Source organism: Theobroma cacao, chromosome 1 (assembly GCF_053813885.1).
Source record: "Theobroma cacao isolate CCN51 chromosome 1, ASM5381388v1, whole genome shotgun sequence".
NCBI lineage: Eukaryota > Viridiplantae > Streptophyta > Magnoliopsida > Malvales > Malvaceae > Theobroma > Theobroma cacao.
This window is the reverse complement of record NC_142639.1, coordinates 15,249,198-15,275,208: the sequence shown is the minus strand read 5'-3', so window position 1 is coordinate 15,275,208 and position 26,011 is coordinate 15,249,198. Positions and strand designations below refer to the sequence as shown.

Below are 26,011 nucleotides of genomic sequence, written 5' to 3'. Positions count from 1 at the left end.
TTAAATTAAAAAAAAAGTGCATCATGAGGGGCGGACGGGTACGCTAGTAACAAAAAAAAAAAAAAAAAGGCGGCAGATTTTAGGAATTGGGAAGGCGAGAGTTTTGGAACAAGGAGTTGGAGAGAGAGGATTTTGACGAAAGAAATAAAAGGATAAGGAAAAAAGAGAAAGAAATATGAGAAACCGCTGGCGGTAGAACCAGGGTGCCGACAACTAAGGGAGGCTTGAGAGAAGAGGCCTAAATTTAGAATAAAAATGGAGCGGAAGAAAAAAGGAATTGAGGAGGAAGAGGGGAGGGCTTAAATGGCAGAAGCACCACCACCAATGCCAGCATGGAAGAGCTTGAAGAGGATAGAAGGTGACTGACTAATATTTCGGGTTGAAAGTTGAGAGCAAAGGAATTAGAATTAAAAAAAAAAAGTATTAGGGTAATGGAAGTGGGATGCCTAGAGTATGGCAGCCAATTAAGCAAAGATTTTTGGAGGAAATAAAAGAAAAGGAGAGGAAAAAAGAATATAGAAAAATAATAAAATGACAAATTTTTTTGAAATATTAAATTAAATAAAAAGTTATTTTTACAAAGGACGATGCGAAAAGATTTTTTTTACAGCCCAATTTTGATTTTTTTTACATTTTTTTAATAACAAGTGAAAAAGAATAAAGAGAGAAAAAGAGATTGAAAGCAGAAACAGCAAGAACCATGGCTTCAATGGCACTAAACTCCCCAAGCTCGAACCATTTTGTTAACGATGGCTACACTTCTTTCAGTAGAGTTAGGCTGTGTTCCTTCTCGTTCGAATCGAGCTTGTACGGCTTCAAAATCCCTAGGAGACAGCTTTCACTCTCGGTCAACGAGACCAGAACAACCCGACCCAAACCCGCTTGTTATTCGGGTTCTGAACCGTTGAAGGCATCTTCCCAGTCTTTCGACGTCGTGATCGTCGGAGCGGGAATCATCGGGTTGACAATCGCTCGACAGTTTCTAATCGGGTCGGATCTATCCGTTGCAGTCGTTGATAAGGCCGTACCCTGCTCCGGCGCCACTGGTGCAGGTAAAGCTTTTTTTTTTTTCCAACTATTATTCCCCTCCGCCCTTCTCTTCTTTTCTTTTTTTTGGTTTGCACTAAACTCTGGTGGGTGTAGGACAGGGGTGCATATGGATGGTACACAAAAATCCTGGAAGCCAGACATGGGAACTTACCAAAAGAAGTCACCAACTGTGGAAAAGGTTGGCTGAGACAATACGTGATCAAGGCATGGATCCTCTTCAAGTATTGGGTTGGAAAAAGACAGGTATGATTTGACCGTTATAATAATTGCATGGTAATGTCAGATGTTAATGTCCGGTGACTTTGTACTTTGTTATCTCTTTTTAATTTGAAGTTGAGTTAAACTTTTTGGAAGTCGTGGTAATTTCTAGTGTTCTGAGCTGTAGGAAGCTTGTTAGTTGGTAGAACTCCTGGGGATTCAATTATCTTAAGAGAGAGGGTGAGGCAGCTATCTGAAGCTGGGTTGACAGCAGAGTATTTGCCCAGCAATGAATTGCTCTCCGTGGAACCTGCTCTTTTTGTTGGGAGTGATGGTGGGGCTGCTTTTGTACCTGATGATTGCCAGTTGGATGCTCTTCGTACTGTTTCATATATCGAAAAGGTGTCTTTGTTTTCTTTTTCCTTTAGTTATTTAATGACATTTGGCTTAATGATTGCTTCATTTTTAATGTCTCCCCTTTTCATGTAAATAACATAGACTCCAATGATCTATAGGTTAACAGATCTTTTACGCTGGAAGGTAGATATGCAGAGTTCTATCATGAGCCAGTTGCAGGTTTAGTAAGGTCTGTCATCATTTTCTGCAGCACATTAATGATGAGAACAAGGGACAAAACATGTGTGTGTATGATTATTCTGGTCTTTGAGTAACTCTTCTAACTCCTGTAGTTCAGATCTACTAGTAGCGGGGAGGTTGAAGCTGTTCGGACTTCCAATAATACCCTGTATGGTAAGGCCATTGTAGTTGCAGCCGGTTGTTGGAGCCAGTCTCTGATGCATGACCTGTTCAGAGGCTCAAATGTTAAATTGGACGTCCTTGTAAAGCCTCGGAAGGTAAGAATCCAAGATATAAATGGATTTGCATAATTTAAGATTTCATATTTTATTTTTCTCTACTGCTGCGTTTGTTATTCTGTATAATATATTTGCGAATGAACCTATGTGTATGCTTGGATCTCTATCTTTGTTTAGGCCATGGTTTCACTAAACTATTTAGTTTTTGCGGGTTGACCACATTTATCTTGGTATCTCTGTTGATTAACTGGTCATGTTGGAAGTGCTAGTCTTGTATTCGTGTCCAAATTCGATTAGGGACTATAATCTTTTTTAAGCATTCTAATTGTGCAACAGGCTTCAATAGTCTTTTATACTAATTCTCTTTGGTTGAGAGTTTGATCTCATTCAATAAATCCTTGAATTTGGCGGCATATCAATATAGCAGAATTCCTCTTTTTTTTTTTTTTTTTTCCCTCTGTTTTCTCTCTGTATGCTTTTATAGGATGGTAGATCCTTTTGCTATATCAAACATTTATGAAACAAAATAATTTTTGGGCTGATATCTGAAGCTAAATTCGATATATCAATGTTAAAAATTCTTCATAGTGCTGTGTAATGCTCTGGATAATTCATCAGTGTGCTGTTGCAGTCAGGCATATGTTTGGACATATTGTGTTGGCTTTTCTTTATAGACTAATTGCTAGTTAGGCATTGTGTTTGGCTCTGGTAACACAGCTTTTGGCAGCCAATGCAATGCCGAACACACCATGGTTTGAGTGCAAAAGCACTTTTTTGTTAGCAATTTTTGAACCAACTGCAAAAGCCCCTTGAAGGTGTTTTTAACTCTCTACGGTACTTTTTATCAATAATGCCAAATACTCAAAAATCTCAAAATACAATTTTTTACAGCAGTTTTCAAATGCACTTTTCCCAACTCATGCTTTTTCCAATCACAAAAGCAATGCCAAACTAGGCTAAAGAACTTGTTTGGCCCAGCTAGAGCTTCTATAAAACGTCTTGTTTGAGTATTTTGCAAGAGTTGTAAAGAGACTTAAATATCGAATCTGCATACTTAATTCAGAAGTGCTGTAAGATATAAAAAAACTATTTTGTAGTATTTTAATTTCTTTTTAATAAATAAAAGACTCAACTTTATTGAACAAAATCATCAGTTTCAGAATAAAAGAAATGATTGAAATAAAATAATCTTTTATTAATAAAAAATAATAAAATGGATTAAATCAAGATAAAAAAATTGAACCAATAAAAAAGATGAATGTGAAAAAATATAATTTTTCTTATAATATTATGAATTATTAAAGCACAAAAATATCTTGCCAGACACCCACTTAATGCTGATGGGGTTGTTTGGAATAAATCATATGTTTGATTATATCTTATGAATGAAACAAACCTGTTTCAACATGCTTGGGCATGCTGTCCCAATGTTTTTCACACTTCTTCACTGTTATTAAGTATGATCCATATATAGCCGTGTCTTAGCGCAGATTCATGTTGGAACAGGCCTTTGGTTATAATTGTCGAACCATGTAATGCCTGAACATGCACATGTTATATGTCTAAAAAACTAATAAACATAGTTGCATTTCAAAATGTAAACTATTTTAACATATGATGTTACCATCATAAAAATGCAACTATTCTGTGTTGTCAATAAGGAAGCTCACCTAATATCTGTTACAAAGCTTCTCCTACTAAAATGCAGTTGAAGAGTTCCTTACATATCTTGGGAGGAAAATTTCATGAATGTAGTAGGATGATATTTATGAGTTTCAATAATGCAATTCATTGATGCATTTTCCATGCTTATTTATTTGATTTTTTCAAAAGTTATTTATGTAATGTCTGCCTTGCGTTTTATATCCATAACAGGGTCACCTTCTTGTGCTTGAGAACTTTAATTCCCTTCAACTGAATCATGGCTTGATGGAGGTTGGTTATGTAGATTATGAAAATTCAATTTTAACTCCAGGGCTGAATGATCAGAGCCAAACCCTGTCTGTTTCAATGACGGCCACAATGGACACAATGGGTAATCTTATTCTAGGTAAAATTTTACCCTTATTGCTTGCCATTCTCAATGCTGGCTTTTAAATATTCATTTACTCATGGTAAAATCATAGTTTTGGTGTGGAAAAGAATATATTGTCTGCTTTTATGTTCTTATTATTCTGCTTCTTTTTAACACTCGAGGAAAAGTGAGACTGCATGGACCTTCAAAATGTTGTTTGTTTTCCCTGCTCTTAGAAAAGTCTATAGATTCTAACTTTTAGGTCTTATTGTTTAATAATATGGTAGATGAAATTAACATTTACCTTTTTTTTTATTTATCAGTAGCCTTTATTTCTGCAAAATAAAATGCATAAATGGGCATTATTATCTATGCAATGTATGTTCTTTGTGTACATTTTCCAGTTGATCATGTTAATTTGTTGGTGTACATCTTATTTTCTCTTAAGTTTGATCTATCTTTCAGGGAGCAGCCGTCAGTTTGCTGGGTTCAGCACTGAGGTCGAAGATTCCATCATTCTTCATATATGGAAACGGGCTGGAGACTTCATTCCCAAATTAAAAGAACTTTCCCTCAAAAATTTCATTAAGAACAGAAACGTGAGAGTAGGGCTACGCCCTTACAGTAAGTCCACGTATATTGCATCTTGTGTAATATTTTGATCTTTGGTATACAGCTGTTAGAAATTTATACTTGCAGAATAGATTGATTTACATAAAATTCCTGAAATGATATCTTTACTTATCTCAGTGCCTGATGGGAAACCAGTGATTGGACATGTGCCTGGTTTGTCAAACATGTTCCTTGCAACTGGGCATGAAGGAGGAGGGCTCTCTATGGTAAATTTTGTTTTATGTATGATATTCTGGAAAATTTTATGTTGTTCCATTTTTGTATTGAACACTTGGTCATTCCATATTGTCGCATTCTAGTCCATAAATGGATGATCTGTTGATCACTAATTATTTTGTATAAGGATTTGTCTATCTTTGATAATTCTGCATGTTGTATCATAGTTCATGAAAAATGATTCATCACTTTGGTCCAATTTTCAGGCCTTAGGAACTGCAGAAATGGTTGTTGATATGGTATTGGGCAATCCCACACATGTTGATAATTCACCATTTGCTGCTCAAGGTCGATGTTGTTAGAACAATGTTCCAAAGAACATCAGATAAATATTAATGGACAGATCTAGTTGAGCAAATCTGAGGCTGCTGGTTAGATTCAGAAATCAGGAAGCCACACTGTCTCACTGTTTTACTTTTCAGGTTAAAAATTGTATTCAGCATCTCTATGCCTTACCGACATTTTTCTCTTTCCTCTTTGCCCCGGGAGAATGTCTGGAATGATGTGGAATGATGTGTCCTGAAATTTTTTGCAAGTACGTATACGTTATGAACTTTGGGTTGGCTTTTTTTTTATTTTTTTTTGTTCCTTCAGGAACTGTTTTACTGTTGCACGTTTATTTACATATCTCATAATCGTGTTTGCATAATATTTAATATAGTTACATGTTTTCTTCATAAATAACTTATATGGATACACTATTAGGAATCCCTTTTGCTGTGATGCCCTCTCTGAATTCTACCTTAGTTGCATCAGGGTAGAGAAGTCTGTACGGCATCTTTATCGGCCCGCACCTATTCTTCAGCTTTGAATCTCGATTTCTCTCCATGACTTGCTTCTCTATCTCCTGGAGAGATTCGATGAATTTCTCAAATTTCTGCTTGACCTCGTTGTTGTCAATCCATTCTGATGTTGGCCTCTGACCTAGGTAAACTTCATCAGATGTGTGCCGTGAGAGGACCTCCATTAATGCTATGCCAAGGGTTGCCTCAAATCTTTCAGGCAACATGTTGAGAAAGTACTTGTCTGGATCTTTTAAGAATTCGGCAAACTCCATCGTCCCTTCCTCTGGAATGAACTTTCGACACCGAGTGGGACGATTTGGAGGGTAACCTGCATATGCATATTGTCCGAAATTCACTGATGCATGAAGGGCTGATGAGATCCATATGAGGGTTGTTAACGTCTTTGTAAGATCTGTCTTGGTAGTCATTTGGTACCACCATGTCTCATTGCGCTTATCACCATGACCGACATTTCGAATTTCTGACCACCATCCCTGGATTTCTGTATCAGATTTCACAGAATCATCATCTTCATAGAAGAGGTCGCAGAAATCTTTCACCCATGTATCGATGGCCAGCCATACATCGAGACCATCTAGACCATAGGGGTAATCTTGGAAGAGAATTTGGGCCTCAGTGGGGCTTTCTGGGTCTTCCAGGGCCATGCGCCTGAGAAGTGATATCAAGATATATTATATGGTATTATGTAAAAATTTTGCGATTCTCAACCCCAACCGTCAAACGTTTTTGAACGTCCGGCCACTTTCTAGGTGAACTGCTAATAATCTATTAAACTGAAGGTTTTTTCAATGTTTTTTCTGATCATCTTATACTGATTTTGTTCAAATCTCCAGTTAATTATGTTGTATTAATTACCGAAAGAAAGGAAATAGACATGGACTTGCAGATTATTGAGGATCATTACCTCTTGACAAGATCGGAGGGGAGGGCTTGTTCATCGAATCTCCACTCTTTATAAAGCTCAGAAGACAATTCCATGGAAAATTTGCATGTAAAGAGTGTCTTCTCAAGGATTCCTCCGGAGTTTATGAGAATACTCCGAGCCAGTGCATTTATGTGCATGGTGTCTTTGAAATGAGGCTCCAACAGCCGGTGAACTGGATGCATCACGCTCAGCTGCCTTCTGGTGGCAATGATGAATGGCTCGACAACTGCATGAGTATGCAACCTGGAAAAAGGTGTAATATTCTTCTGAATCAGTCCAGTGAAAGAAAAACTTGTTGTCATGATTCATTAGGGACGAGAGAGTTTTCAGAAGAGCTATTGCTCATCACCAATGGCTGATGAGTTGATGGTATGCCGAGTCATTAGCTGCTACGTGAGCTTTCGCCAACTGCCAAAGTGCTCGATCAGTGCCTTCTTTTGCTGGAAGGAATACCCTGCTTTCCATCTCGTTGCTGTCTGAGGAAACTGGATAGCTCAGTTCAATCGCCAATGGCTTTAAAGTGGCATCCTCCCTTAAAAATAGCAATGCTCTGGATGCATAAGCACAGACACCCTCTGAGTTTATTTTTCCTAAAAATGGTAAGAGATAGTCATGGTGGTCTAGGATGAAAATCCTCCACTGGTTCATTGCCTGTAATACATACGCTGAAAGTCAATTTATAAGTTGCAACAAGGAATATATCTCAAAATTTATCTTTACGTGCCAATTCTTTAAGATTACAAGAGTCGGATGTAAAATTGCTTCATGGTTTCATTGCATTGAAGAAAATTCAAAGGGGTTAGGTTACCTGTTCAATACTCAGACCATCCAGGTTGTGCTCTACGTCTGATTTCCGTATAGAACTGTACTGAAGTCTTCCTCGAGGTGGGAATACCTGAAAGAGCAAGTTACAACAAAATTAACACTCAGAAGATGGTTAGGGAAACCGAGAGTGATTTGATATCAGCTAATATGAACTACCATTGAAATGTTTGTAAAATATTTTCCACTGATCCTATTATTTTAAAAAAAAAAGTAAAATAATTTTCTGACAAGTTTCACAGAGTAATAAGCTAATAGTTTAAGAACCAAGTCAGTAAGGTGGAGTGACCTTCAAGCTTTGAATTCGCATTGGATTTGTCCCTGCAAGCATTTGGTGCCCGAACTCCTCATCTTCTGTCCATGCCCATTCATTATCTGAAGAATGGAAAGCAAATCGAGTTTATAAGCAATAAAACATTAAGCACACAGCAATGCACCCGCTATGAATAGTAATGGCAGATTGTTGTTAGGATCACCTCTTATAATTTGAGGAAGCGGGAATTTTATGTGGTCTTGTTTGCTTGCATGAGTTACTTGTTTGATAAGCTCAGCTGGTACTAGTTTCTTCATTTTCTCTGTTATCGTTCCCCTCATTACTTGGCTTCTGTTATCAGAATACAGGTTCCGTATCTCATCAAATGACTCGAAACTACTGGAATCATGGGACAAGGATTTTGCCTCAGGTAGGAGGAAATGAGCAGTGGCTTGGATTGCATTTGCGATGAACTCAGATAGTTTCTTGGGGCTAAATCTCTCATCCGGAGGAACATAAGTGTCCAAGTTAATTGTTTCTGTCCAATAATGAAAATCCAAAGTGAGAACAGGAAGTAATAACCCTTAAGAAACATTGAGATATATGCATTACGTAAAGTCAGATACCATTTTTGCTTGTAGGGCACCCTGTTCTTCCCCTGCGAGGATATGGATGTGAATCAGAACCACCCAAGACAGGTCTAACATGATCTGGACCTTTATCAGGATTACCAAGATCATCGTAGACATCATAATCATATATTCGATCCCATTCTTTTCTTTCCCCAGTTCCATCCCCTCTCAAGCTTTTAAGTTCTTCCCTTCTCAGTTCCACAAGACCAGCTGGGGTTTGACTTGGAAGATAACACTGCAATGACAAAAATGGAATGCGATTTCAAAACGCATAACTACAAAAACTAGACCAAAATTTGTATATAACTTACCGTGTTTGAGAAGAAAACCCGGCTGGTATTAGTCTTTTTGATTGGATACACCCAAGATCGGCAGTCAAAGTGGATGACCTTTCCTTCTGGAGTTTCCAGAGTTGCAGATGGAAGGAAGAATCTATGCTTGTGATTGTTTTCTATAACAAAAGCTCCTGGATTTCCAAATCCAGGGTCTACATGTAGTTTTATCTTATAAGTTGTGATTTTTGTGCCATCCTTTTTACTGCTCTTTCCCTGCCTGAGGCATGCTTTCTCGCTCAGCTTCCCTATCCTGCTGTCTATTGATTGCAAATGCAATAACGTGAAGGCAGTTGAGAGGGAGAAAAGGTCCAAAATGTTTTCTATTTTGTCTTTGTAGTTATCTTTGCTTAAAGTTTAGGCAGAATATCAGTCATCAAAAGATCGAATATAACCAAATAAAGGATGCCAGAAATCAAAATCATGAATACTTTTGAATTCTTTCTCACAAAAAACATAAATAAATAACAAGAGTATGAACAAAATGGAACCAAAATAAGATTACAATGTAGTAATAAATAAATAACTGGGCTAAACACAACTTACTTGGGTCTAGTTCTGTTGAACTATAAAGCTGAAGTGAAGCTGATTTTCCAGGACCTGATAGTCCAGGACTATGTTCAATGACAACTTTTCCATTGATTATGTATGGGTTAGCAGGGCGATCTTGGAGACTAGTTTTAGAAATTCTGCTGGGGGCGGCACTAAAACAGTCGTGTATACTAGAACATAGGTGATGACTATCCATTCTACTTTTTTCTCTCGATTTTTGCTTTTCCTCTTCTGTCGCTCAAAAACTGATGATAATGTCAGTTCATCAGAAGCAATTTTTGCATTGGAAGAGAAGAATGAATCCAGAGCAATGCAATAAGGGAAGGAAAGACATGTTCTTGGCTTAGTTGCCAGCTATGAATCTGATTCATTTCTTGCTAGGAAGGTTTCTTGTATAGCACTTTTGGATTTAAATGCTCAATCATTTATGATCTGAATAACATTGATGTTTCTACTTTTTCATGATGCTACTCACCAAAACAAACTAACGTTCCCTCTTGAGGACTGAGGTACTAGCATTTTTTTCTTCTTCTTTTCTTTTTTTGTGGGGTGAATAAAGGAGTAGATAATATTTGATGATGTTAATACAAGTACATATTTTCAACAAAGTGGTTTGTATGAAAGAAAGAACTGTTCTAAGTATTTCATTGTTCAATAACCATTAAGCATTAATTAGATTTGGATGCATATAACATTGTCAATTGTTTTTTTTTTCTTTCACTTATTATTGATTTATGACATGGAAATATATCAACATATCAACATTTTATTTAATCATTTTTAAATCATAAACTATACAAAATTTTTACTTAATACTCTACACATAATAAAAATACATTTGTGGTAAATATTGTCAAGACAATTCAAATAAATTTTTATTAATCTGTAACTAGCTTGTAACAATCATGATTTTGATTTCATAGAAAACAATTATTTTATTTAATATACCTATATTATCAATGTATAGTCAATAATTTAAATAAACTCTTATTTTGTATACATATATGATGTTGCCATTAAAAGTCATATGATTATAATATTATATTATATTAACATATTATATTACTATTTCATCAAATACCAGTTGATTTAAATGATAATTTATGTTTTAATTAACGACAATTAATTAATTGGTAGTTATAAGAATTTATTTAATTTAAAATAAAAATATAAAAATTTGATTTAACTAAATAAAAAATAAAAAATAAAAAATATTTTTAAATAATTCAGAATTTTTTTGTTGTAAAATATTAAGAGACGAAAAAGGCCGGGTTCGGCACCGCACGCTTCCAAACCGTACGGAACCCACTTTGCGAAAACAAGCTCGGATTAACCGAACCAAATTGCTGAACACCAAAACACCTCAGCTCCAAACGCCCTGCAAGACTGAAACTCCTCTCATTCTCTGCCTCTTCCACATAAAATGGCGATTTCGACACTCCAAAAACTCACCTCCCAAATCCATCGTCTCCCGTCACTCTCCTCCCACATCCTCACCCGATCCTCCGCTACCTTATCCTCCTCCAAAAAAGTTGCCGACCGGATCGTCAAGCTCTTCGCTATTGACCCTGCAGGCCAGAAGCGTGAGGTAGTTGGCCTAGCGGGCCAGACCTTACTTCGGGCCTTGACTAACGGCGGGCTGATCGACCCGGCCTCTCACCGCCTCGAGGAGATCGACGCTTGCTCCGCCGAATGCGAGGTCAACATCGCCCAGGAATGGCTCGAGAAGCTTCCACCTCGGACCTACGATGAGGAATACGTGTTGGTAAGGAATTCGAGGGGTCGTATCTTGAACAAGCATTCCAGGCTTGGGTGTCAGGTCGTGCTTACGCCTCAGCTCCAAGGTATGGTTGTCGCTGTCCCCGAGCCTAAGCCCTGGGATATTCCATAAAAAAATTTTCAAAAAGAGAAATGAGGGAATGTTTAGTGTATTTCTGTTGTTTTGTGGGAATAATAATAATAATTTTGGTACTTTGAAAGAAGCGAATTTTATTTGTGATTTTTGTGCATTGCTCCGCCCATATGATTTGGGTGCGTTGAAATTTAAATGCAAGGTATTTTATGGATTTTGATTTTATATTGAGATTTTTTTCAATGTCTATGCTTTATTAGGTTGCGGGAAATGTTGGGGAATTAATCGAACAATTTTAAGAACTTTCTGAAATAGTATTTAGTTTTATGGGATTTTTCTCGTGGTTAAAGCTTGATGCTAGTAGATGTAATGCGAATTGAGAACTCTGGTTTTTGGTTACCGAATAATGACATGGATGAGTTATTATGTATCTGTGACGACTGTATTATTTCTTTCCTTTTTTTTTGTAATGCCTGGTTAAAAAGAATGGTGCAACCTTGTATTTAACTTGATTTGATTCCTGGGTGAAGGGGGCTTTGATCCCAGGTCATTGATTAGCCATCTCAGAACGTTATCAGCTGTGCTAGCTAGAACTGCCTGTGGTCTACAGGTACTTGCCTGTGTTTTGTTTGGTATATATCTTGAAATCAATACAGCTTCATTTGAATCTAGGTTGAACAATGTCATTGTGTCATAGATTTGTAAATGCTGGTGTAGACAGGATAGTGATGGTTGTCCAGTTAGTTTTATGGCTTGACGTGGATAAAAGTGGAGTTGGAACCCTATGAGCTCTTTGGAGGGAAATTGTAGGAAACTGTGATTGAAATGATTGTGAGATTATTCTTCAAGTATTAAAGATCGGGTAGGTTGAAAATTTTTCTAAAGGTGTAGCAAGTTAAAAAAAAAATAAAACATGATTGTTTCTTTTGAAGGTGTCTAATTTTGTTAGTTTGAGTTATCAAAGTTGTTTTAATGGAGGTACCTTTGCTGGAAGACTTTTTTGGTAGATTACTCCTAAAATTTTAAATGGTGATCTTTATTTCTTTAGCAAACCTAGCTTTCGGTATAACTGATTAGAGATGATGTAATTTTATATACTCCAATGTTTTATGAGCAAAGGGTTTAATGACATCATGCAAGGAATAAATTGGATAAGTACAGCATCACACTGCAGAGATTATGTCTTCTGTGGCTAGTGACTATGATTATGACTGAAATTGTATCTTCAATTAACTTGATTGGATATCGGATTTCAATTAAACACAGGAGATAATCCACTGCTTTGAACAGTTCACCTGATATTTGATCTCTATTAAGCCCTTCAGCATTAGCTTAAGTCATAAAAGTATAGGGCAGAGCTGAAGTATGTCTTATCAGTTCAAAATATTATAAGTTAAAAGCTAAAGAAGTTTCTTATGTAACTTGAATTGCTCGGGCATTTCCAAGTTAGAGGTCATCTGTTAGGTGCACTTTAATGCCAGTAAAGAGTTTGAAAGGTTGGGAATTTGTAGTTTTTCTATATCCGCCAGTTCTTTTGCTTTTGCTAATTATCATCAAGATGGAGGATTTGGCTTCTGGTAGATAAATTAATAAGATGGGAAGAATTTGGTTCAGGCTTTATACTGTCAATCCAATATGAATTACTACTTTGCAGTAATTGTGGATACTTTTGACATTTGAGTTCCAATAAGTTAACAGACTGCAGTTAATCTAATGGGAGAGTCATTTCTTTTTCCTTTGAACGTTGATCCTTACTTTGTTCCCAAAATAACTTTAGGTTTTCAACATGTATGTCAAGATTCCAAAGTAGATCTTGTCATGCGATGTTTCATGTGATGTTAAAGTCATAACCTCAATTTTGTTTCTATACTAGCGTGTTAGCTTCGACAACAAGGTATGGTTTTATCTTATAGGTGAGAAAGGTGGAGGGGAAAACATGTTTGTGCTCAGTTAAATGGCTTGGATGACCCTCACTCAAGGCAACTTGCCTTATGCATTTTGTGGGAAGTAAAGAGGATTTGTCAAGCCTTTACCCTAGCCTTTACACTAGCCTTTTGCAACAGCCTGATTTTCGTTGGTGCCCCGAGCATTTAAAAAAAAAAATGTTACAGTACTCCAAACTTCATGGAGAACCTATTCACAACAATATATGTCTCCAATTCTCAACTTACTGGGTTTCTACAAAGCTCTATTGCATAGTGAAATGACTGAAATCCACTTATGGTGCACAAGAGAACCTCTCCTTTATTATCTCAATAAATATATTCAATAATTTTCATAATCAGAGATTATTGACTGCATGACTTGTTCACCTCACAAGTCGCCTCTTGCTAAGTGCTAATGTTTTCATGGCAGATTTTAATGTGCTCTTCGACTTGTTAATCCTCTGTCAGGACAAAAGTCTGCAAGGAGATAAACTTACATAAACATCGAACAGAAGCTCCACCTACAATCATTTTCCTTAAGCCATTTACTAGGGGTAGTGCTCTTTTGATGCAGAATCTTCTTAGCAATGCAAGTTGTAGAAGGGTTTTCCTAAGAGCTTAAAAAGAAAAAAGAAGAGAAAAAGGAAAGAGTTTCAGTATGGACTGAAATGTGTTCCCATATTTAAATCTTCAAATGGGAAATCAATGCACCTTCCTCTTTTGATATTTGACAGCACAAATTTCCTTTTCTAGATAATTTGCTGCAATATTGGTATTACACTATTTTTCTTTTTGGTTTTCGATAAGGAGATCAGTGGCACGGTATCTGCTTAAATTCAACCTGTGTTGTCTACCTTGGTTGAACCCTACTATTGTACAGGGGAAGTTATATTTTGACACTGTTGATGCCTTGATGCTGTTACAAGTAATGATTCATTGCTTAATCCACCAGGGTCAATATTTGTTTTGACCCTTTGGAAGTAGAAGTTGTTACATAAACTTTTACTACCACTGCATCATTCATAGGCCCAACCATTAATATGATGCCGCATTACCAATGAACAGACTGGTCTACACATGTTCAACCAAAGGAAAATGAAGCAAAAGGGTTTACAATTTCCGAACCAATACGCTTTCTTAAGTTATCTATCTCACGCCACGACAAAGCCCTCTCAGCCGTTCTCACCACTCTGATCTCCTCCCCTGCACACCGTGTCTCTTCCCCGTTCTCCCCTTTCCACCTTCCTAAATAACAGATTGATTTTATTTGTGCTAGATTGGACCAAGTTTCAGAAAGCCTGGGTCCACACTACACTAAAATTTGGGCCTTTGGGCTAGTGGGTTATTTTGGAGTTTCTAAATATTGAAACTTCATCAAACCCTAACCCTAATTTTCCACCCTTGATATGTATATATATGTATAGAGTATTACCCGCATCGGCTAGCTCTGCTCTCTGCAACTTATCTTCCTTTGTTGGGTGCGGAATAGAGTTCAAGTGTTTATATTCTACCTTTTTTTATTTTTGTACTTGAAAAAAAAGATCGGATGATATAGAAATGTAAAGCAAGTCAGCTTCTTGGTTGGGTGTAGATGGAAACAACCCAGTCAATCAAACACTAGAAAAACTTGCGATATGTAAACTCAGCCAGTATCACTCACCTGAATCTGATGTCTTTTCCTGATTTTTCAGGCCCTTTTCCTACTGGCATATTCCTTTTCTCTTCATCCCAGATCTCTTCTTTCTTTAAAAAAAAAAAAAGGAAATCTTTGCAAACGCACTCTGTCCCAAAACCGTTGTTAAAAACGAATTGTTTTGAGGCAATTTCTTCGTTTGCTATATAAACAATCAAACTGATTTCCAACTTACTCGCCCTTAGGGTCCTCCCTCTGTGATCTTATGGGGCACATGGCTGGAATACATTTTCCATTTTCTTTTCCTTTGACAAACAAATATTTGCTTTCTTTGAGAATTGCAACTTGAATTATCAAGTCATAGTTCAATTTGTTTTGTATTTTTGAATTGCATGATTTTGTTGAAGACCCAGCTTTGAAAATGGAGACCAAGTACTGAAAGAGCCCAATATTAAGCTGGGGAGAGAGCATATATTTTCATGCATCTCATAAGAAGAATTCGGTGAGCTGTTTTTGTAAAATAATACTCGTAGATAAACATATGCCAAGGAAAATTGTTGAGACCAAATAACATTGCCCTAATCATAATTGGACTAACTTAAAAGACAAAATCTCAATCTTATATTAAAACTTGAAAACACATTATGGGAAAAGTTACAAACTAAAAAGAATTGTTATTTCTTGGCAATCCACCTCTGATATAATCACCTACTCTTGCAATTTAGTTTGCTAGAACTTGTGCAAATTTGTATTCTGAAAACCCCCAAAATTTTTGAAAGGAGGAGCTCTAGAGTGGAATGGAGTAGTTGCCGGTTGGGATAAATCGCCACCAGGACTCCAGTAGGAGTGGTCATCTGATGGGGGCATAGCAATTTGAGAGCTCATGAAATTTGGGTTATTCACATGCCCTGGTGAATCATTGTATGGTTTCTGAATCATTGCTTCCATATTGGTCCGTAAGGATTTCTGGGAAGTCTCTGGATTTGGAACTCTTGCCATGGGTGAAAATGGATCACATAAATGACTACAAATATGACCATATGGATTATATAAATCCATCCTTCCTTTCTCTTTTTTGGAAAGTGCTCGTTCGCGTTTATGGGCATTTTGGTGCCCTCCTAATGCTTGTGAGTTCGAGAATTTCTTGTTGCAGTATTTGCATAAGAATTCCCGCTTCTGCTCCTTGTTGATGGGTTCCAAGATATTCCAAGGTCTCTTATCAAGGGACTCCAGCAAATTGAGTACTTTCCTGGATTCTTGATGAACCTCATTATAGTTCCAAAGTCTTAGCTCTAGTTTAGGCTCCATGCTCAGTTTTGCTTCATGAGCCTTCACTCTCATTCTTTTGTCTTGAAGATCTTCCCACGAAACTTTGTTGGACATTTTGTTTCAATTATTTTTGTGAATTCAAGGAAAGGAAGAGCATAGTATTTATTAGGAGAGGAGTGGATGCAGTGTGTTTCACTTATGGAATGGTATCTTACCAGAAATTGCTGCATTTCCTAGAATTGGTAATATAGCAATGAAAATGCCAAGTTTGATGAAGGATTTATTTGAGTTTCAGACCAAGAATTTCTTTTAATGCACTTTCTGACCAAGAATATCTGTCCATGGTTATGAACAGCTGGAATTAGTTTCCATGTAAACAAGTGCTAATTATCCTATGCTAGACGTCCTTGGTGCAAGAAACTTAAGGTCATTTTTGGTGGGAACATTTTCTCTAAACTCTAATTAAAGCTGAGAGAACCTAAGACATTGAATTGAAAAATAACTGGTGGGAACATGGCTGGCATGAAATGAAGACTATCTAAGTGGCTTCTTCATTTTTGTTCAACCAAAGGCTAGGTATTGTATTGACTGTCGTGTTAATGCTTAGTGCTATAAATAAAGCAATGATAACAAGAAGATGAAATCCGATTATATGACATATATACCTCATCTCTTAAAAGAATTCTCTGAGACAAAACCTCGCATTACTTAATTAAACATAATTATTGAAATAAATAAGAAATTAATCAAATTATCTCCATGCCAAGCCAGCTCTCCAAGTTTCAGCATCCTGACCTCTCCTTTGACTAACTTGATTCCCAAACAGAAACTAACCGTCCAATTCCTAAAATAATAATAAAAACCAGCAGCCTACCCAACTGACCGGCCAATTGCAGAGAAGCCTTTTATTTTGTACCTAAATAAATGACTCTAATCTAAACTATAAACGCGTTCTGCATCCCCAAAAAACAGAAGCTCTCATGCATGTTGTTAAAAACCATTGATTCCGATGGACACTTGGGTGAACTGCATGCCTCCTCTTTCTCCACCTTTTACTCAACAATCACCTCTACCTTATTGGTTCTCCTTTTTCTTCATATCATTTTCCAACCACTTACCGCCTTTTGTATATGTATATTTCCTTGCCAATTGCCTCTCATTCCTATTTTGGTCTCTCTCAATCATCTGTTTCTGCTAAATAGCTCTTTAACATTTGACTGGTCCTTCTTTCCATGGCTCTTTTGGCTTCTTTTTCTTTTGGTTGTTGAGCTCGTCGTCTAACTTAATTTCAAGCTCGATCATTTGTTTTTATTTTTTTTTATTATTATTAATCTCTTGATGGAAGGAATGGATCCCGCAGAGCTCCGCCGGGTGTTTCAAATGTTTGATAGGAACGGAGATGGTAAGATCACCAAGAAAGAGCTTAGCGACTCGCTAGAGAACTTAGGAATCTTTATCCCTGACAAAGAACTAAGCCAAATGATCGAGAAGATCGATGTGAATGGAGATGGTTACGTGGATATTGACGAATTTGGCGCCTTGTACGAGAGCATCATGAACGAGAGGGACGAGGAGGAGGACATGAAGGAAGCATTTAACGTGTTCGATCAAAACGGAGATGGATTCATCACGGTTGAGGAGTTGAGGTCAGTTTTGGCATCGTTGGGGCTGAAGCAAGGGAGAACAATAGAGGAGTGCAAGAGGATGATAAAGAAGGTGGACGTGGACGGAGATGGAATGGTTAATTTCAAGGAGTTCAAGCAGATGATGAAAGGTGGTGGCTTTGCTGCCCTCAGTTCAAGTTAGTATATAATCTATATATCTACAGACAATACATACATGAAACAAAGTTAATCTTCTAGGGTCAGGGAAAAATGATAACCAAAAATTAAGGAACGACACACAGAACCTTGAGTTCAAGGTTAATAGAGAAACAACAACATTATTGTTGTAAGAATTTGCAATGTCTTCTCTCAATTGTTGTAATTAGTTCGATATTCTAATATGGTGTTGTCTACATGGATATATGCCTTTTTATTATTATTAATTTTTTTTATCACTCCATTTATTTATTCATGATTAATGCCTTAATTTGTAGTACTTAATTGAGCTACAAATTTAAACATTTGGAAAATATTTCTCTTCGTTGATTAACACTTTTCTTTTAACATTTGCATCAGTAGGTAGCCCATGATTGAGGTTTAGGCCTTTCTATAGCACATTGATGATAAGATATGGTGATTCCTCGTTAATTTGCATCTTAAGAGAAGAGTCAAGGCACTACAAAAAATTTGGCTATTTCCAACGGAAATTTCTGTTGGAAATAGGTTCTTTTTCGTTGGAAATGTTTAACTCCAATGAAAAAGTTCATTGAAAATTTCGTCGGTATAAGCTTTATGGGTAATAGTTTCTGTTGAAAATTTGAAATTTTACTAATGTTTTTTAGAAATTCGTTGAAAATTTCTCACGAAAATTCCGTTGAAAAATAATTCCTTTGAAAATTACCAACGAAATTTCCGTTGGAAAAGGCAATTAAATATTTGAGCTTAATTAAATATGATAAAAAATATTATAATAAGAATTTATTTGAATTTTTTAAAGTAATTTAAAAGTTTTTTTAAAGTATAATTTCAAATTTATAAAAACAAAAACAATGATGTTTTATTAATATTAGGTACTAGAAGAAAAATAAAGTTTCCAACAGCTTCACTTTTCATAAAAATAAATTTCCACAAATTTATTATTTATGACCTTAATACTATTTGAGAGACAATCGAAATATTTTATAAATAAAAAAAAAGAATTTAAAGTCCTTAAAAAATTCTAACAAGTGATGATCAGTTTATCAGGCCTAAACCACACAAACGGGTTAAACATAGGGGCCGAACCGTGGGCGCAGGCCTGCACCAAACCGGTTCACAGCATAAAAGGGCAAACCCAGACTAAGGGAGTGAAGAAGAGAGAAAACAGAGAAATGGCGGGGAGGATTTTAGGTTCAGCTTCAGTGGCTCTGCGTAAACCTCATGGGCTCAAGATTCTTTCCTCTAATTCATTCATTTTCATCCCCAATAAGTCCTTTCAAATTACCAGGTATCTCTCTCTGTATTTGGGTTATGACTTTTTAAGGTTGCTCAGCCAGTCAGTAGATGGGGTTCTTTTCTTAGTGCCATTTCATTGGATTTGGAAAGAAATGTGTTAATTCGTTGAAGAAAATCCACTTTTTCTTTTATCATATAAAAAGCTTGGCTTTTGGCAATCTGGGATGCTTTGGACATGAAAATGAGTCATCTTTGGACTGATATCAAATGGATTGTTTTCGTCTTGATTGGAGTTTCGGTTGGAGTTCATTAAACTTAACACAATATTGATGGATTCCTAAATTTTCTACTTGCTTTTGGAATAACATCTTTTAGAAGGTGTGTTAGGAATTTGAGGTCCCTCACATTTTCATGTAAATTTTTAACAATTTTAATTGGGGGTTACTGTTTGTTTTGATCCAACTAAAAACCCTTGGCTTTGGTTTAATAGGAAAACCTTATTAACTTATGATCCTCTGTTTTCATAGAATCGTGAACGGATTCATGACTAGCAATTACTTTGTATGCATTTCCTTTTTCCAACTATTTTTTTGGCGTTAATGCTTGAATCTTGTTGCATCTGTGTTATATTTCCCCCTGGTTTTCAAAAGCCTGGTTTGTTTTCTGGGTAACGTAATGATACAACTTGTTAATGACTTAGTAAATTTGAATCTTTTAAAGCTTTAGTGCAATTGAAGTAAGTGTTCAATGTATCATTCATATATATATATATATATATTTATACATATATTCACTAAAAGAATTTGCATGAGGATTTACTCACAATGCAGTAGTTTGGGTGATGTTATATGCAAGGCTTTTGGTTGGCAGCAAGCTTTTGCCCCAATCTATGACATAAGGAGGTTTCTGCTCGAGGGGCATGTCTGGATTCATTCAGCTCCATTTCTGAATGCTTCTGAAAAAGTTGTTGAGACGCTCAACCATTCTGAGAGAGATGCTAGTGTTGATAATGCTGGTAGTGGTGATGGTAAGGTGAAGAGGAAGAAGCTGAAGGGTAAACGAGCTGTAGTACGGTGGTTGAAATACTTCAGGTGGAAGAAGAAGAAAGAGTATGAAAGAATGACAGCTGAAGAAAAAATTCTTTACAAACTTAGAAAGGTAAGCTCCCAGTTTGTCTACAGAATGCTTACATATTGATAAGGAGAATTCAAGCCAGTGCTCTCTCTATATTTCTCTCTCTCTCTCTCTCTCGTGAATTTGAAGTCGGGATTTTTTTCTAGATAGTCATATCTATGCTAGTTGCTGTGTATTCTTCTGTGTCTAATTCTCTCTCTATTTTTTTTTTATGTGTATTTCCTTCTCTTGTTCTCTCTCCAGGCTCAAAAGAAAGAAGAAAGACTTGGAACAGCTTTAAAGAAGATTGAACCTGCAGAATCATCAGAAACAACCCATGATCCAGAAATATTGACTCCGGAAGAGCACTTTTTCTTTTTGAAGATGGGCCTCAAGTGCAAAAATTATGTGCCAGTAGGAAGACGAGGAATTTACCAGGGTGTAATTCTGAACATGCACCTTCACTGGAAGAAACATCAGACTTTGAAGGTGGTGGTTAAGACATTTTCACCAGAGGAAGTCAAGGAGATTGCTGCTGAGCTCGCACGGTTGACAGGTGGAATTGTGCTTGACATTCATGATGATAATACAATAATAATGTACAGAGGGAAGAATTATTCTCAACCACCAACAGAGATTATGTCACCCCGGGTCACTCTTTCGAGAAAGAAGGTCTTTATTCTCTCCTTATCTTTTCATGGGGGTTTGTTTTTTTTCTCCCTAATATTGAAAATCTGAGAAATGGAATTGAGAATTTCAGTTTACTGAGCATACAAACTTTGCATGAATATAACATTCTCCTTTTAATTCATCCCATAAAGAAGACATTTTCGGAATGGTTCTTGGTCATTTCACACAATGAGGACATTGAAGTCAATTAGGCACAGAAGCATCGAATGAAAATGAGCCATGTTTTATTTAAATTTCTCAAATAAAGAAACTTTTTGGGAATCAAACTGAATTAATTTTCAGTATGCTGTGGTACTGAAGACTTTTTTTTTTTTTTCAATTTAAGAGTTTCTTCCTTTCACTAAATGTGTCTGATATGTAGGTGTTTGATTGTAAAAGGAACTGCATAAATAACTTTACACTGAGGATAAAATGCCACTGGTTAGAAATTTTTGGAAAATTACCAAGAACATACTGTTCTTGTCTCTCATCGAGTAGAATATTTAGCAGTGTCTTGCATTAGCATATTTTGTCATGGTTGAGTAACCTAGGTCATCTTTAAACTGATTTCTTAATCTCAGAAAAATTTAAGTTCATCTTTAAGATTATTTTTAAATCTTCACCGTATGACTCTCACCCGAGCTTTGAGAATGTAATCTTAATGTGGATCAAGCATGTTTCTATTTAAGCTCTCATTTGGTAGATTGTCAGACAGAGAGCTTGCACTGCCCTTTTCTTTAATATGTAATTATCTAAATTTGCCTTCACATCATTTTCTTTCTGTTCCCCGTTGTACAGGCTCTGGATAAATCCAAATATAGGGATGGGCTTCGAGCTGTTAGGAAGTATATTCCCAAGCTTGAGCAGGACCTTGAGTTGCTTCATGCTCAAGCTGAAAATAGACCTGATCCAATGCAACCCGTGCAAAACACTGATAATGACAATGTGGATTCTAGGAACATTTCAAGCTTGCAGTTTGAGGGTTCAAATAAATTGAAAGAAATTTTGGATGAGAGCAAGGAACTTTCTGAAAATGAATCCACTACAGATTCGCTTATGGCTTCAGATTCTGAGGATTTGTCAGATATTTTTGAGACTGAGTCTGACACTGAGACAGAGAGGAGGGAAGAGCGACCACTTTATTTGGATGAATTTGATAAATTTCCAGTTGAAAGTGATAGGGAACCTGAACATTCTGAGGAGCACCTGTGTCAAATATCCATGGGCTCAAAAGTTCCCACAGCATCAGAGAAAGATGTTGACTCACCAAACTTTGACGAGGTCGATCGGATATTTATACGTGCTGCTTCACTCTTAAAGAAAAAGAGGAGATAGGAGGGTTCATAATTAATGTAATTGCTAACATTGCTGTTGTAGATGTTTATTTACTCTATTTCATCTGTTGAGTCTTGATTGCATAGTCCTTAATGCATTGCGAAGGAGCCGTACTTGTTGGGAATCATCACAGTAATGCTTGAGTTTTCAGTAACTTGGCAGTCGAGGATCTATAAAACGTATATGTGCAGTCATTTCTTTCTGTCGGCTGAATGTGTAAAGCATGTCAAATCCCTGTAGCTGTTGTTGCCCGTTGGCGTTGGCATTGGCATTGGCATTGTCTACACTTGTTTACATGACATTTTCCACCATTAGCGTACAAATGCTAAACTTCTGGTATATTAATGTAGCTATAATAGGCATGCATGCAATACAGCAAATCTAGAACTTCTAAGAACCCGACTACCTCCCCATCCATTTCAAAGAGAGGACGTTTATAATTTCATTCTGCATTTTTCTTAAGTTAAAGAGTAGCAGATACATCTGTGTGCGAAATTGTGCCCTACTTGCTTGACTGCACTCGCAAGCAGGTTTTTATAGGCAATTCTGGCCAACTAATAGATATTTCCTGTCTCTAATATTTTCGGTAGATTGCAATTAAGACAGCAGGGAGAATTGGCTAATCGGGTTCCGGTAGCTTCCCTGTTCTCTCTTTTGCTGATTTAGCCCTTTTATAGTTCTAGCCAACATACAGACATTCCCTGTCTCCAAATATTATGGGTAGACTGGAGACTGGAATTATAACAACAGTTTAACCATCTGAGAACCTCTTAAACAGAATTCTAGTCATGATGTTCTCTCTTTTGCACATTTTGCGCCTTTACAATCCCCACAAAAGGCCTTGCAATCTAAAATCAAGTATGCAGAGAATGGTCCAAATTAACTTATATTTGCACTAGTATAATCACCGTAGGGTAAATCCAAACAAGGGTGGAAAAAGGAATTGTACAATGTATCAGACATATTTATGCCTAGCTGGAACATAGACTAAACATAGCTGCAATCTGAATCTTCCAGCTGCGCATCTTCAAGTTCTCTTATGTTCTCAACTATATCTTGAACTCTTTTTGATAATTGATCAGTATGTTCCTCAACAAATTTCAATATCGTGCGTAATTGTTCCTGGTAAGCTGCACACCGCCTTTTACATTTTTGTTTTTCATTGTTCAGCTCTTGGGTTAGTTCTCGTATTCTCTGATCCTTCTCATCCTATAAAAAACAAAATTATTGTAGAAGAAAAATATTAGGAAACATAAATATATATGAGCCTAGGGAGCATTTACTTGTCTCTATACTTGAAAATGTACAAAAGCTGAAAGAGTAATGGCTCACCAATCTTGATCCATAACTTCAGTCATCTCATATGTGGTTTAGTATATAGAATTTGATAGCATGAACTAGTAGGCTAATCTCATATGCACCTTGATATTTACAATTATAAGAGAACAGTAATGTACCTCACTGATCAAATTTTTGGCAGACCCTCGCCATGGTACCTTTCCGGGTGACATTAATGAGTGATTATGCTCCTTTACAAATTTGGTAACAACCCATTTTACCCCATCCCTTAAAGCCAACCTCAGCATTGCAGGGCAGCCTTCTCGAGTGATAGGTGGGGGAGGAAGAACCCTGTCTTTTCTGTACATATATTTCTTTTCACGAAAACCTTCTTTTGAACAAACAAAATCCTGACCAATTACCATATTGTTTATTCGTGATCGTCGATTATGATGGATTCGCACTGTAAAACCAGTGCGTCTGCCATAAACAACATAAAATTCCCTTGCAGCATCTCTTGACTTGAACTCCATGCCAATATACGGTTCCACAGCATTGCTTAACAACGGTAAACTCTCAGTAGACTCTTCTATAATCTTGTCAACTTCTCCCATGCATAACTCAATGTTGTCTGAAAGGTCATGATCAACCAATTCCTGCTCATCAAAGTTTTCAACTTGCAAACACCTTACACTTTCGTCTGAATCTATCCCTTGACTAGATGAGCTCTCCATGATGCACTTTCTTTACCAAATTGTTCATTTATAGCTGGAGGCAAGCAAAACCAAACACCTTCATTTTCAAATTTCTCTTACTTAACTGAAGTTGAAAAGAGAGCAGAAAGATAAATGAGGAATAAGAAGCACAAGTAGAAGAATTATGAAAAGTTAAATGACTATAACCAAACTCCGATAAACAATTACAAAAGTGGAATCATGAACCCTGATTTCAATCTCTTACCAGATGATGACTGAATAGATAAAATAGGAAGGACTACCAGGAGTCTTAAATCCTCTCCAGAACAACGCTGAAAGACATGGTCATGTAGAAATTTAACTTCACTTACCCTTACTGATAAAAGTGCAGGGACCAACTTGACAAAATGCCCTATAATGCAATCTAAAAGATCAAATTTTGTGCCATTTTTACATCCCAACAACCTATGTTTGGATTAATCAACTAGCCAAACTCAAAGTTGAGATTCGAATTCTTATTCCACAGAGCAGAGAAATATCTATAAATCTATTTACCAAATGCAGTTCTCTCAAGTCTTGACACCTACCATAAAGAGCTCTGGATAATATGCGAAGGATCTGTTAAAAAGGGAAATATGTAAAGCATTTTTTATGCACAGTGCAAATTCATTTATTTAAGCTCATTACCTACTTTACAAAAGCGAAGAATTAGCTGGAATTTGAACATAAGCAAGTCCACCAATGATCTCCACTTTGTCTAACATTTATTGTCCTGAAAATCATCAATTTCTTTTGGCATCAAACCGTTAAATGATCAGGCATCAGTCTTACCTATCAGCATCCCAAGTACATTAGATTCCACCTTCATAAACATGGTGGGCAGAAAAAAAGTTTTCCCATTCTTTGAAGTTTAACCCTTTAGTATAAAAAAAAAAAAAAAAGTTTACTGCATTTTACTTCATTTGGAACTAAGCACAATTCAGAGCAACTGAAAAACAAAAATTACAGGAACTACCATCCAAATAAATCTCCAGAAAAACATTGACTTACCTAAAAAAAAAAAAAGAAACACTCAGAAATGAAATATTACAAACCAATCATAAATCAATCCAAAAGGTCACACTATCCTCAGTACAGAGACACAGCACAAATACATAAATAAAACAACTGAATAGAAAATAAAGGGAAAGAAAAGTTATGGATCAAGCAAAGAACTAGCGTCTTACTTGAAGTAAATGGAGTGACAAGTTGCATAAAACGAATCAATGTGGCGCTGCTAAATTTTTAAATATTTGTTCTTCGGGTTTCCAGGGAGCCAAACAGAAAACAGAAACTAATAATTAAAAATAAGAAAAAGAAAAGAGAAAACAAAAGGTTAAAAGATGATTAGTTACTTACTGGGAAGAAAAAAGAAACCCTAGGATTGAAAAAATTGCTACGGTTCAGGTGAGGCCTACGGTGGAACTTGATGGAGGGTAGCCGTATCTGATCACATCTTCTTATTTTCTCGTGCCCCTGGTGGGCCCCACATTTTAAAAGAGTATACTTTAAACGGCACCGTTTTATCTCTGATTTAGAAGGCACGTATGGTTTATGTTTGGACACTGACTATGAAAGCAAAGAAGAGGGGACAGCGTTCCGAGGTTTAATCCAGTGATCAGTAACTACTTTTACTTTTATGTTGGGGATTGTGCTTAATGTGGTTGGATTTTGTCTCATTAATTTAGAAATTAGGATGATATGTTGTTTTATTTATTTAAGAACGCCAATATTTCCAATATGTTTTAGGATAATGGAAATTGGGAAGTGATGGCTCCTTTATTATTTTTTATCTTTTTATTCTTACAGTAAATTTGGAGCTAGGGACAGTTAAAACCTCTGCTTTTCTATGAGAGCGAGCCAAATAAAGTTTTGCTCTAGCTTGTCAAAAGCAATGGTGAGGGGAGAGGTGGTGAA

General features: G+C 36.5%; 6 protein-coding genes and 1 long non-coding RNA gene across 25 annotated transcripts; 5 read left to right on the top strand and 2 right to left on the bottom strand.

The window, feature by feature from the left end:
* Positions 1 to 57: 57 nt before the first annotated feature.
* Positions 58 to 7,384, top strand: LOC18612623 (FAD-dependent oxidoreductase family protein). 8 transcript variants are annotated; one of them, XR_016027076.1, is made up of 11 exons: positions 58 to 1,052; positions 1,144 to 1,293; positions 1,436 to 1,650; positions 1,764 to 1,834; positions 1,943 to 2,102; positions 3,939 to 4,113; positions 4,543 to 4,701; positions 4,828 to 4,916; positions 5,133 to 5,461; positions 5,855 to 6,116; positions 6,223 to 7,384. XR_016027076.1 is itself a non-coding variant. In XM_018118722.2 (9 exons), the coding sequence occupies exons 1-9, from the start codon at positions 701 to 703 to the stop codon at positions 5,226 to 5,228; spliced, it is 1,467 nt and encodes a 488-aa protein (XP_017974211.2). In that variant the 5' UTR covers positions 58 to 700; the 3' UTR covers positions 5,229 to 5,482. The 8 variants fall into 8 exon arrangements, 2 of the variants coding, with proteins under 2 accessions (XP_017974211.2, XP_088663570.1); XR_016027078.1 differs by having other exon boundaries at positions 5,855 to 6,131; XR_016027075.1 differs by having other exon boundaries at positions 5,855 to 6,481; positions 6,566 to 7,384.
* LOC18612622 (linoleate 9S-lipoxygenase 5-like) lies at positions 5,473 to 9,558 on the bottom strand. Its single transcript, XM_007049516.3, has 9 exons — positions 9,243 to 9,558; positions 8,676 to 8,956; positions 8,359 to 8,599; positions 7,956 to 8,270; positions 7,769 to 7,854; positions 7,466 to 7,552; positions 7,007 to 7,308; positions 6,637 to 6,900; positions 5,473 to 6,380 (listed from the first exon to the last, which is right to left on the bottom strand). Exons 1-9 carry the CDS (start codon positions 9,442 to 9,444, stop codon positions 5,612 to 5,614), a joined length of 2,547 nt encoding a protein of 848 aa, XP_007049578.3. The 5' UTR covers positions 9,445 to 9,558; the 3' UTR covers positions 5,473 to 5,611.
* A 1,019-nt stretch (positions 9,559 to 10,577) lies between these two features.
* Positions 10,578 to 11,530, top strand: LOC18612621 (2Fe-2S ferredoxin-like superfamily protein). The gene has a single exon (XM_018118985.2). It carries the CDS (start codon positions 10,672 to 10,674, stop codon positions 11,137 to 11,139), a length of 468 nt encoding a protein of 155 aa, XP_017974474.2. The 5' UTR covers positions 10,578 to 10,671; the 3' UTR covers positions 11,140 to 11,530.
* A 2,647-nt stretch (positions 11,531 to 14,177) lies between these two features.
* Positions 14,178 to 15,733, top strand: LOC148764573 (uncharacterized). The gene is made up of 2 exons (XR_016024272.1): positions 14,178 to 15,160; positions 15,438 to 15,733. It is a non-coding gene; the product is annotated as an uncharacterized LOC148764573 (long non-coding RNA).
* A 1,186-nt stretch (positions 15,734 to 16,919) lies between these two features.
* AGD11 (ARF-GAP domain 11) lies at positions 16,920 to 17,970 on the top strand. Its single transcript, XM_018118990.2, has one exon. The coding sequence runs from the start codon at positions 17,266 to 17,268 to the stop codon at positions 17,731 to 17,733; it is 468 nt and encodes a 155-aa protein (XP_017974479.1). The 5' UTR covers positions 16,920 to 17,265; the 3' UTR covers positions 17,734 to 17,970.
* Positions 17,971 to 18,868: 898 nt separating this feature from the next.
* LOH1 (RNA-binding CRS1 / YhbY (CRM) domain protein) lies at positions 18,869 to 22,321 on the top strand. Of its 2 annotated transcripts, none has more exons than XM_018118745.2 (4): positions 18,869 to 19,017; positions 19,799 to 20,123; positions 20,343 to 20,750; positions 21,546 to 22,321. In XM_018118745.2, the coding sequence occupies exons 1-4, from the start codon at positions 18,902 to 18,904 to the stop codon at positions 22,080 to 22,082; spliced, it is 1,386 nt and encodes a 461-aa protein (XP_017974234.2). In that variant the 5' UTR covers positions 18,869 to 18,901; the 3' UTR covers positions 22,083 to 22,321. The 2 variants fall into 2 exon arrangements, with proteins under 2 accessions (XP_017974234.2, XP_017974238.2); XM_018118749.2 differs by having other exon boundaries at positions 18,871 to 19,017; positions 19,796 to 20,123.
* A 622-nt stretch (positions 22,322 to 22,943) lies between these two features.
* On the bottom strand, positions 22,944 to 25,520 carry LOC18612618 (uncharacterized). 11 transcript variants are annotated; one of them, XM_007049505.3, is made up of 5 exons: positions 25,454 to 25,520; positions 25,282 to 25,352; positions 24,743 to 24,827; positions 23,540 to 24,128; positions 22,944 to 23,291 (listed from the first exon to the last, which is right to left on the bottom strand). In XM_007049505.3, the coding sequence occupies exons 4-5, from the start codon at positions 24,092 to 24,094 to the stop codon at positions 23,070 to 23,072; spliced, it is 777 nt and encodes a 258-aa protein (XP_007049567.3). In that variant the 5' UTR covers positions 24,095 to 24,128; positions 24,743 to 24,827; positions 25,282 to 25,352; positions 25,454 to 25,520; the 3' UTR covers positions 22,944 to 23,069. The 11 variants fall into 11 exon arrangements, with proteins under 11 accessions (XP_007049567.3, XP_017974337.2, XP_088666012.1 ...); XM_018118848.2 differs by having other exon boundaries at positions 24,743 to 24,886; positions 25,454 to 25,511; XM_088809886.1 differs by lacking the exon at positions 25,454 to 25,520 and adding an exon at positions 24,643 to 24,673 and having other exon boundaries at positions 25,282 to 25,436.
* Between the last annotated feature and the right edge of the window lie 491 nt (positions 25,521 to 26,011).

Excerpts from the sequence above, each read along its gene's own strand:
- LOH1 (XM_018118749.2), top strand. The coding sequence starts at position 18,902 with ATGGCGGGGAGGATTTTAGGTTCAGCTTCAGTGGCTCTGCGTAAACCT. Across the intron at positions 19,018-19,795 it reads AAGTCCTTTCAAATTACCAG|TAGTTTGGGTGATGTTATAT; the intron begins GTATCTCTCTCT and ends CTCACAATGCAG. Across the intron at positions 20,124-20,342 it reads TTCTTTACAAACTTAGAAAG|GCTCAAAAGAAAGAAGAAAG; the intron begins GTAAGCTCCCAG and ends TTCTCTCTCCAG.
- LOC18612622 (XM_007049516.3), bottom strand. The coding sequence starts at position 9,444 with ATGGATAGTCATCACCTATGTTCTAGTATACACGACTGTTTTAGTGCC. Across the intron at positions 8,271-8,358 it reads GTGCCCTACAAGCAAAAATG|AAACAATTAACTTGGACACT; the intron begins GTATCTGACTTT and ends ATTATTGGACAG. Across the intron at positions 7,309-7,465 it reads ATGGTCTGAGTATTGAACAG|GCAATGAACCAGTGGAGGAT; the intron begins GTAACCTAACCC and ends TATGTATTACAG.
- LOC18612621 (XM_018118985.2), top strand. The coding sequence starts at position 10,672 with ATGGCGATTTCGACACTCCAAAAACTCACCTCCCAAATCCATCGTCTC.
- LOC18612623 (XM_018118722.2), top strand. The coding sequence starts at position 701 with ATGGCTTCAATGGCACTAAACTCCCCAAGCTCGAACCATTTTGTTAAC. Across the intron at positions 1,053-1,143 it reads CTCCGGCGCCACTGGTGCAG|GACAGGGGTGCATATGGATG; the intron begins GTAAAGCTTTTT and ends TGGTGGGTGTAG. Across the intron at positions 2,103-3,938 it reads TCCTTGTAAAGCCTCGGAAG|GGTCACCTTCTTGTGCTTGA; the intron begins GTAAGAATCCAA and ends TATCCATAACAG.
- LOC18612618 (XM_007049505.3), bottom strand. The coding sequence starts at position 24,094 with ATGGAGAGCTCATCTAGTCAAGGGATAGATTCAGACGAAAGTGTAAGG. Across the intron at positions 23,292-23,539 it reads CCAAAAATTTGATCAGTGAG|GATGAGAAGGATCAGAGAAT; the intron begins GTACATTACTGT and ends TGTTTTTTATAG.
- AGD11 (XM_018118990.2), top strand. The coding sequence starts at position 17,266 with ATGGAAGGAATGGATCCCGCAGAGCTCCGCCGGGTGTTTCAAATGTTT.